The 10,665-nt window shown below is 34.8% G+C and overlaps 2 protein-coding genes across 2 annotated transcripts; both read left to right on the top strand.

The window, feature by feature from the left end:
- Positions 1-670: 670 nt before the first annotated feature.
- On the top strand, positions 671-1,270 carry LOC115950426. Its single transcript, XM_031067625.1, has one exon. It carries the CDS (start codon positions 671-673, stop codon positions 1,268-1,270), a length of 600 nt encoding a protein of 199 aa, XP_030923485.1.
- Positions 1,271-8,468: 7,198 nt separating this feature from the next.
- On the top strand, positions 8,469-9,068 carry LOC115950425. Its single transcript, XM_031067624.1, has one exon. It carries the CDS (start codon positions 8,469-8,471, stop codon positions 9,066-9,068), a length of 600 nt encoding a protein of 199 aa, XP_030923484.1.
- Positions 9,069-10,665: the final 1,597 nt, after the last annotated feature.

The raw sequence follows: 10,665 nt of genomic DNA, 5'->3' as shown, positions 1-10,665 counted from the left end.
AAATAAAGGTAATAAAATAAACTTATTTTGGGTCATATGGGTTGAAAAAATTATCAACCCAAACTTGATCCAGCCCAATATTCAAACTAAAATTTCAAATCCTATAACTTAAGGCATCGGTCTAGGTTGGTTTTTTCAGATTGGTGGGTTGAATCATGAACGCACACTCCTCAAATTGACCCTCAAATATTATTCCTATAATTACTACTTAATTTCTACTTCTACTATTTCCAGCAGTGAAAAACATTAGTATTATTTTAAGCATCCATGCGTTCCAGTAAACATTGTTTCTTTATAGTGGAGTCACTGGTGTGCAGGATGTGACAATCAAATTGTAGCCCAACACTGGTGCAACTTGCAAGAGAAATCTTCTACACAATCTCATAGGATCCACTTCATGTAGATCTAATCATCTAAAGCATTTAGTAAATCCTAGAAGCACAAATAAGATCTAGCTGGCTAGCTGTATGATACATTTAATTTTTTAAGACTAGATGCAGTTTAGTAGTTTACTCACAAATAGTAATACCATCTTTTCCTTCCACTATGCAATAATACAATCACTATATAATCCCCACAGGCCAAGGCATCTAAGTAACCCAAAACACAGTTTGCTTCACCAACACCAACACCAACACCGAGCCTTACCTCTCTCTCTTATACTCTTTTAATGGGTGCTCCTCATCTTTTCTCTTCTCTTAGCTGTGAGTTGAAAATCATACAAGCAAAAAGCGTGGAGTCCAAGCCCGTCGGTTCCTTCTTTGTTAGATACTATCTTTCTGCAGGAAACAACAAAAGAATTGGCCTCAACACCCGAGAAATCTCCTCTAAGTCCGACCTCTCTTCGAACGAGTCCTTCTCTTTGGACTGTGTTGGTAGCCAAGACTCCATGGACAACCTAAAGCAAGAAAACGTGGTGTTTGAGCTCCGGTGGAGGAATAAAGTTCCAGTTCTTGGAAAGATTGGAAGGTCACAGCTGTTGGGGAGGGCAGAGATTCCATGGAAACTAGTGTTTGAGTCACCAAACATGGAAATGGAGAAGTGGGTCACGATGATTTCAACGAGGAGGCATGTGCTTGATGGTGCCAAGCCACCTAAGCTGCAGGTGGGGATGAGAATTCAAGTTCCTGCAATGGTGGAAATGGAGACGAGGACACATGTAAAGGTTAACAAGTGGAAATATGAGTGTGAATGCAAAGATGGTCATGGCTACAGTACTTGTGAAGATTACGAAATTTTTGCACTAGCGGCTGCTTTGGAGGCCTTTTAGGCATGCACTAACATGGGTTTTGGTTGGTGTACATCATTTTTGCCTTGGGCCTTACTGTTTTATTGATTTTAGGACGTTTGTATATGTTTATATGATGATGAATTGATGATGATGGGAAATGAATACAAATTTGTCAAAAGAAGTTGGAGTAGTTGAGCTAATTTGAAAACTGTTTCTTTTCATAGGACCAATTTTCCAATGAAAATTTTCATCAATAATGATTTACGACTAATTACTTGGCTGCTTGGTTGGTTGTGTGAGGATAAGTAAATGGTTTATGAGCTGTCCATCTAGGATTGTAAATGAGCTGAGTCAAGCCAAGTAAAACCAAGAATTAAAAATTCATACTTGTTCGTTTTATTTTGAACACAAGTCAAGCTCAAGTTTATTACAAAATAAGATACATGTTCAAATTTGGTTCAATTTGTTTTAGACAAACATGACCTTATTAACACACTACTTGATTAACTTATTATTTTTTCATATATAGTAAAATCATGACTAAATTTTTTTACCTCTTTACAATCTATGAATTTTTACTACAATTGAACTGTAGAAATTAGAAAAAAAATACAATTTTTAGAAAAACCTAATTCTTAACTATTAGGTTGAAAAGTATGAATTTTTATTATATTTGGGTTAAAATCTTTAGTTTTGAGTTAAAAAATACAAAGAAAATACTTAAATAGACATTAGAAATTAGAAATATGAGCCCTAAAAATGCAATAAAATGATGAATATTCAAAAGTGCTTATTTGGTCCACATTGGTTCTATTTGGTCCATTCTGTCCTCTGCGGTCCATTCTATCCACTAAAATTATATTTAATCCATTCAGTCTTATTCAGTTCACATTGGCTCTATTCGGTCCATACTGGTCCTATTCTATCCACTTCGGTCCTATTCAGTCCACTTTGGTACTGTTCGGTCCATTCTATTTACTTTGGTTTTATTCGGTCCTATTTGGTCGATATTGGTCCTATTTGAGCTATTTAGTCCACATTGGTCCTATTCAGTCTATTTTTTCCACTTTGGCTCTATTCGGTCCATTCTGTCCACTTCGGTCTTATTTAGTCCACATTGCTTCTATTAGGTCCTATTCAGTCTTATTCGGTCCAGTTTGTCCAATCCGCTTCAATTTGGTCCTATTCGGTCTATTAGGTCCACTTCAGTCTATTCTGTTCTATTCAGTCCACCTTGTTCCTATTCGGTCAAATTCTGTCCATTTAGTCCACTTTGTTCCATTTGGTCCAATTCAGTCCATTCAAGTCACTTCAGTTTATTTTGGTCTACTTCAATCTATTTTTGTGGGCTTACATAATGGGAAAAGACATGTTTGGGTTGAAAGCACCTAATTTAAATCCAACTTTACTAAAAAAAATATAAATCTCAAACTCATAATATCTAAAATCTTAAGCACAACATTTATTATTACTACGTTTTTGTTGAACCACATGAATGTAGCATTTCAATTCACTTTAGTAAGATTAAATTTAAGTGAAAATTTTTCTAAAACAGTGATGGTTCATGATTCGCATCATGGTATGACAGTACGAGTACACTTCTTATAAGCTAGTCTTTTTCTTTTCTTTTTTAAATAAAATTTTGGGTAAGTTTTTCTAGTCCCATATTTCCTGACCAGAAAGATTCGTTGAAGGAAACATTTAAATTAAATTTATTTTTAAGTTGACCAACGGTGTTGTATTTGAACTTACATAGTAATCTCTTGGACCCAGAGCGTGTTGCTAGTAGCATGAAGTAGGATAGTCACGTGGATGTGATTTTGGGCCGGACCTGATTAAGATTGGATCTATGAGGTCAAGATCAGGCATTCCTTAGTGATGAGCGAACTTTAAAAAACTGGAAGAGAGCAGGCTCAGACCATGCAGGGATGCTCATGAGAAGGCTCACAAGTCCTTGAAAATGGTCGCGAGCCTAGTAGACCAACCTCAAGGAGGTTGAGGGGGAACGACTGAAGGTTGAAGAAGACCTAGAAACCATGTTTTTAAAATTCGGACCAGATGAAGAACTAGAAATGTGAGTGATTCCTGGTTTTCTAGTTGGAGGTTTATCCAATGATCAAACTAATAATGTCATAAATAATTTAATTAATAATTATTTAATAATACAAATAAATTAAATCAACTACTATTTTATAAAAATTATTAAAAATTTTCACATAAAATTTATTCAAGCGAGTTTTCTCACATTTATTTAAAAAACAGAAATAATTGTTGTTCCTAGCTATATGAAGCTAAATTAATAAATAAAATGCATGTGTGAAATTATACTTTAAGTAAGAATGTTTTACAAAAGCTAATTTCTCGTTTCGAGATAGAGAAAAAGTAGGAGATATGTGTACGGTGGTAGGCCTTGTTTGTAATGTTGAGCTGCTTCCTACTGCACTAGGCTCGAGTTTTTTGGATAAGGGAGTTAGGACCGATTCAACTGAAACCCACCTTGATTCGGCTTGTGCACAAACTACACCATGTCTGCCAGGCTTTGGTTACATGCCCATGGCAAGCAGAGCTACTATTAAAGAAGTTATGGCAGGCAGATATAATACGGATAATACAAGAAAATATAGTCACTACTTTTAACTACAATGAATAAAAGTGAGCAACAAAAGGCTTTTCGCACACAAAATAAGCTAAGTGAATAAACAGAGTTAGCAAAATCAAAGTGTTAGTCTGCCATGCCAAGTAATACACGGGATTAAAACCAAGAAAGGGACAACTGATCCCTCAACACGAGTAATCTCAAAGAAGAGATTAATTGTTTTGAGAGAACAGGCCTAAATGGTCTATGCCCAAATACAGATCTTTTGCCTTTTATAGAGAGCAAGGCTATTGAGGGAGAGAGGAAATCAACCTATTGGTGCATGCCTGCCGTTCTAAACTCTATGTTTTTCTTTTCCTCTCTTTCCTACTTCTTAGTTTTCTTTTTCTTTTGTTTTACTTTCTTTTTCTTTTGTTTTACTTCCTTTCCTTCTCAATGCTTATTTCTGGGTTATGTTTTTCTCTAGAAATTCCTATTACTGTGATTTTTCGAATCCCCTTTCTCAGTGCACAGCAAGGGGTCCTTTATAGAACCTACCGTGACTGGTATTTACTGTTTTAGCCCTTAACTGCCTTTGTCTGGTGTGGGTATCCTTGCCAACCACGTACTGGTCGTCAGTGGTTTAGCCACCACCACTTACTTGTGCTGGCTGTGCCGCTCCCCTCTGCCAGACAAAGAAGGCTATTTTGTTTGTTTGCTTGCTGTGGCTTTTCTACCCGTTACAATGTGTGTGCTCTCTCTCTCTATCCCTCATGGCATGCACCTGGTGGTTCCAACTCATCCTTACTTCTTTTGGGTGGTATGTCATGCCAATAAGACATTTCCCTAAAAAAGCTTGAGCAAGAACCCCAGAATAGGTTTTTTTCCTCTCTCCACCGCCATACCATGCCCTCTGAGCCATGACCCACCATTTCCTATATTGGCTGGGTACAGGCTGGTGGTGCTTTGGTTTCGCGCGTACTTCACCTTCTTCACCCGCCACTTATGCAATTGCCGTGTTCTGGAGATTGGTTTGTACGTTCTGCCGTGTACTTTTGGCTTCTCATGGCATGGGCTGTTTTCCGATCTGCCATTCTTTATGACTTGCTTTTTTTGGGGATTGGGCCTTGTTGGATCATGGGCCTTCCTTCCCCCAGCCTATTCTGTGTTCACTTCGTGGCCTTATTAGCATTTTCCTGTCGTACCACTCTGCTATTCCTACTGTAATGTTGTTTAACTCAATCCTGCTCGGCCTCTTTGGGCCTGTTGTTTATTTCTCTCCCAATGACTCAATGTGTTCACTGGGCCTTTTCTTACACTATTTGCAGGCTCCTGTTTCCCATTTCCCTCTTGGGCATTCTTGGCCCATTTGCTTTCTTTGGACTTCATCAGCCCTTTTCCAATCTTGCTTTCCCATGGGCCTTTACTAACTCTCTTGGACTTCCCTGGCCCAATTACTTTATACTTCATCATTAGGGCTGATGGGTCTTCCATTAGCCCCTTACTTTCTTTGCTTGTATTACTTTGGCCCTGCTGTGGCCCATTCTCGCTTTTCTACATACTGCCCATAGGTTTGCTTCATCTCTCTTTCCAGGCCCATTCAGGCTCGTTTGCTTTTTTAGGACCCACTTTATAAGCCCATGAGCCATTCATTCCTGCCACTTGGGCTCAATGACTTTTTCTTACTTGCTAACTTTGGTCTGCCCATGTTGCTGGGCCTTTTCTCTTACTGAGCTTGCCAAAAATAAGCCTCAACAATATGTAGGCTTAATGAGTCATTAGGACTACATATCTTATAAAAGACAACAATTTAACCACTCTTGCCATTCTCTTACTAGTGTGCATTATTAGGCAGGATAGAAAGTTCTAAAATAGTAACCTTATTCATACCCAGATACCATCTTGGTTATTGAAAAAAGACAACTAAATTTGTTTTATAGAATGAAAGTGAAGAATACAAAGAATGATAAGAAACTTTTCTAACCAATAGACATTAGATCTAACGGTGTGTTTGTTTTCTAATAGGTAGAGGAAGATGAGCTTTTTATAGACTTAGTGAATTGGTGAGGTTATACAAAGATTAAATAGGCCAACTAAATATGAAATAATGGATATAAATACATCAAGTAAATATAGATTAATGGGTTTAAAAATGTGAGTTTAATATGGTTATAATTTCAAATAAAAATCCATCCATGTGTAAAAATTCATGGTCATAATTTTACTATGTAATTAATGGAGAATAAATTGCAAATATTATTGTTATTTTATTTAAAATATTCCAAAAATAATCAAGGGATAAAGTACAAGTTCAAAAATTTTCTAATTAATATGATACATATTAATAAAATAAATAATCTTTCGTTTTAATTTTTATTATAACTAATGTTTTTTTTTTTTTTTTTGGAACCAAAATTATAACTAATGTATTTATAGATTTCATTGTATGATATTTTTGTTATTGTCTTCTAATCATTTTTGGAAAATTTTGAATTTTTTTTTTATCATGCCATGTACTTGACGGATTAACTATTGTAGGGACCAGATTTGGGTCCCTAGCCCAAAAGGTGGATGGACTTAGGCTCAAAAAGCCCAAAACAATGAATTTGTAAAGAGTAGGTTGGAAAATTGGGTTTTAATGAATCAAACAACCACTAAAGTGAATTCAGATGACAAGATAATGAAAATAGACAAGTTTACACTGAAAAAAATCGTCCTCAGCACAATCGGAGGAGATTAGTTCTTATATATTTCTCTCAAGTTTGGTTACAAATGCAATTCTTGATTGCTACAGTCTTTTGCTCTTAATTTCTCGATCTCCTTCTCTCATTGATTCCTTTTCCTTTTATACTTTCTTCCCCTTTCATCTTTACCCTCCACGTGCAGACCAAATGGTTGGTGTTTGATACTTGTCCCATCAGCCTCTTCATAAAGTCTTTACATAGTAGCTGTAAGGTTAAAAACCATTGTTCAAGTATCACATCCACATTAATACGGTCAGAGAGTTAACTACAGAGCATTTAATGCGGTGGTAGCAACTTTGTCCTTAAATATTTTAGGACTCCCCCATGTCCTATGTTTCTGCAATGCTTACTTGTACCAACAGAACTTCCTAGAATGTTCCCCTGGATAGCAGGCCACCTCTACGAACCACGACTTTGGTTAGCCGAGGAGGCATTCATCCTTGACCCAACCTCCTGAGCCATTATGACCAAAACTAACTTCTTCATTTACTAACACAAAATCCCTTAACAACGTTTACTCCTACTCGGATGACCCCTTGTCCTCAACTTGGGCCTCAGGCCCAATATATACATGAATAATGAGCTCCTAGGCCCAATACCCCTACAACTATAATTATAATTATTTTTATTTATGCTTTTATATATATATATATATATATTTTTTTTTTTTATGTATAAGTTGTGAATTGTGATTATACATTTGAATATTATTTATATTTCATTAGATTTTTTTATTATTATCAAGGTTACTAATTTTGAAATTTATTTATTTATTTTAATTAATATTAAATTAACTATAAATTATTCAATCTCTAGTTGAATCAAAACAATGTTCTTCACTTGAAATAAAAAGAGTCAATTTTATTATTAAGATTTTATTTCCTAAATTTGACAATGCAAAGAGTGTTTTATAATTTAAATTTTTTTTTTAGAGAGACTTTCAATCTATACCGTTCGCTCCTGATGATAAAGAGTTATCATCAGAGTAAGACACCAATCGGTTTCTAGTGTAAGCGGGAATTAAATTTCAGATCTCTTATTCCATCGTCAAAGACTTTATCGGTTGAGCTAACTAGAACCCACAAAATTTTAAAATTAAGTGGCATTAAATACTCATTTATATTTTTAGCATTTAATCTAAATCATAAGGTTTCATTAACTATTTAAACATGTTTGTTCAACAAATTATTAAAAATCACATAATATGCTTAAATTATATTTCAAATTTTCAAAAATAATTCTCAAAATACCTTAATAAATGAAACTAAAAAAAATTAAAATAAAGGTAATAAAATAAACTTATATATACGTTGAGCCAAGTTAGGCCATATGTGTTGAAAAAATAATTAACCCAAACCTGATCCAACCCTATACTCAAACTAAAATTTCAAATCCAATAACTTATGGTGTCAGGTTTGGTTGGTTTTGTCTAATTGGTAGGTTGAACGCACATTCCACCTTTCTACTTCTACTATTTCCAGCAGTGAAAAAGTGAGAAAAACAGTATTATTTTAAGCATCCATGCGTTCCAATAAACATTGTTTCTTTATAGTGGAGTCACTGGTGTGCAGGATGTGACAATCAAATTGTAGCCCAACACTGGTGCAACTTGCAAGAGAAGTCTTCTAGGATCCACTTCATGTAGATCTAATCATCTAAAGCATTTAGTAAATCCTAGAAGTACAAATAAGATCTAGCTGGCCAGCTGTGTGATACATTTAATTTTTTAAGACTAAATACAGTTTAGTAGTTTACTCACAAACAGCAATACCATCTTTTCCTCCCACTATGCAATAATACAATCACTATATAAATCCCCACAGGCCAAGGCTCTTAAGTAACCCAGAACACAGTTTGCTTCACCAACACCAACACAGAGCCTTACCTCTCTCTCTTTCTCCATCTCTTTGACCCTTTAATGGGTGCTCCTCATCTTTTCTCTTCTCTTAGCTGTGAATTGAAAATCATACAAGCAAAAAGCGTGGAATTCAAGCCCACCGGTTCCTTCTTTGTTAGATACTATCTTTCTGCAGGAAACAACAAAAGAATTCGCCTCAACACCCGCGAAATCTCCTCCAAGTCCGACCTCTCTTGGAACGAGTCCTTCTCTTTGGACTGTGTTGGTAGCCAAGACTCCATGGACAACCTAAGGCAAGAAAACGTGGTGTTTGAGCTCCGGTGGAGGAACAAAGTTCCAGTTCTTGGAAAGATTGGAAGGTCACAGCTGTTGGGGAGGGCAGAGATTCCATGGAAACAAGTGTTTGAGTCACCAAACATGGAAATAAAGAAGTGGGTCACGATGATTTCAACGAGGCGGCATGTGCTTGATGGTGCCAAGCCACCTAAGCTGCAGGTGGGGATGAGAATTCAAGTTCCTGCAATGGTGGAAATGGAGACTAGGACACATGTAAAGGTTAACAAGTGGAAATATGAGTGTGAATGCAAAGATGGTCATGGCTACAGTACTTGTGAAGATTACGAAATTTTTGCACTAGCAGCTGCTTTGGAGGCCTTTTAGGCATGCACTAACATGGGTTTTGGTTGGTGTGCATAATTTTTGACTTGGGCCTTACTGTTTTATTGATTTTAGGACGTTTGTATATGTTTATATGATGATGATGATGATGATGGGAAATGAATACAAATTTGTAAAAAGAAGCTGGAGTAGTTGAGCTAATTTGAAAACTGTTTCTTTTCGTAGGACCAATTTTCCAATGAGAATTTTCATCAATTATGATTTACGACTAATTACTTGGCTGCTTGGTTGGTTGTGTGAGGATAAGTAAATGATTTATGAGCTGTCGATCTAGGGTTTGTAAATGAGCCAAGTCAAGCAAGTCAAAATGATAATTAAAATTTCACACTTGTTCGTTTTATTTTGAACACAAGTCAAGCTCAAGTTTATTACAAAATAAGATACATGTTCAAATTTGGTTCAATTTTTTTTAGAACAAACATGACCTTATTAACACACTACTTGATTAACTTATTATTTTCTCATATATAGTAAAATCATGATTAAAATTTTTTACCTCCTTACAAAGTTACAATCTATGAATTTTTACTACAATTGAACTGTTTATACTTTATATCATCAAAAAACTACAAATAATAATTTGATATCATATAAACCTATTTACAAACTTATACAATTCAATCTTAAATTTATATGAGTATTTTTTAAGAGAAGTATGAATATAAAAATATGATAGCATATATAGTTAAATCGAGTATCATGTTCACAAGATTATTTATAGTGTAATGCTACAGCCTACATCCACAAACTATTTTACAATATTTTTATAAAATGTTGATATGGTCAACCTCTTATTGGTTTTCATCTAAATCCCACCATTAATATCACTTTTTCATTTACTAATAATCATTCACTACATTAGCGGTTTGTAAAATTTTTTGTAAAATAATTTGTATCTCTACCATTTTTCTTATTTATAAACGCATTATTATGTTTGAGCTTAGTTCATTTAATAGTCAAATCTAAACTTATGTTTGAGCTTGACTTGTTTGCTAAACAAACAAACATAAATAAGCTCTCTTTTAAAAAAATAATAATAATAATAATCGATAGAATTACTTCCCATCTATAGTTTAGTCTATTTAGTCTATAAAAATTAAAAGTGAAATCTTCTCTTAGTTTTCTGGTCCAATATTTCCCTACTAGGAATATAATAATATATATATATATATTTTTTTTTGAAACTAGGAATATAATAATATTAATAATGCGTTGAAGAGGGGAAGCAATTAAATTAAATTTATTTTTACCATATAACGCTGTTGAACTTAAATAGTTAAATGACTTAAATCTCTTGATCCCATACAAATATTACATATCAAAACACATGGAGCCTGGAGGTATATGTAAGTGAAATTCAACAAACCCTCCTCCCGTTTGCTTTTCCTAAATTTATTTCCATCCTTGCCCTATATATGATTTTTACAACATATCCTTTCAAAACATAGTTAACTGGCCAATGGTACTCTCAGAACAGAAAAACAATCATTTTTCTGATACATTGGGACAGTTCTCCTCTTATTGCACAACCTCAACGGAACCTAAGCTATTGTCCATAATTGATAATTCCATATTCACC

The sequence above is a fragment of the Quercus lobata genome, chromosome 6, assembly GCF_001633185.2.
Source record: "Quercus lobata isolate SW786 chromosome 6, ValleyOak3.0 Primary Assembly, whole genome shotgun sequence".
NCBI lineage: Eukaryota > Viridiplantae > Streptophyta > Magnoliopsida > Fagales > Fagaceae > Quercus > Quercus lobata.
Note: the sequence above shows the minus strand (reverse complement) of the source record. Positions and strands in the feature narration are given on the sequence as shown.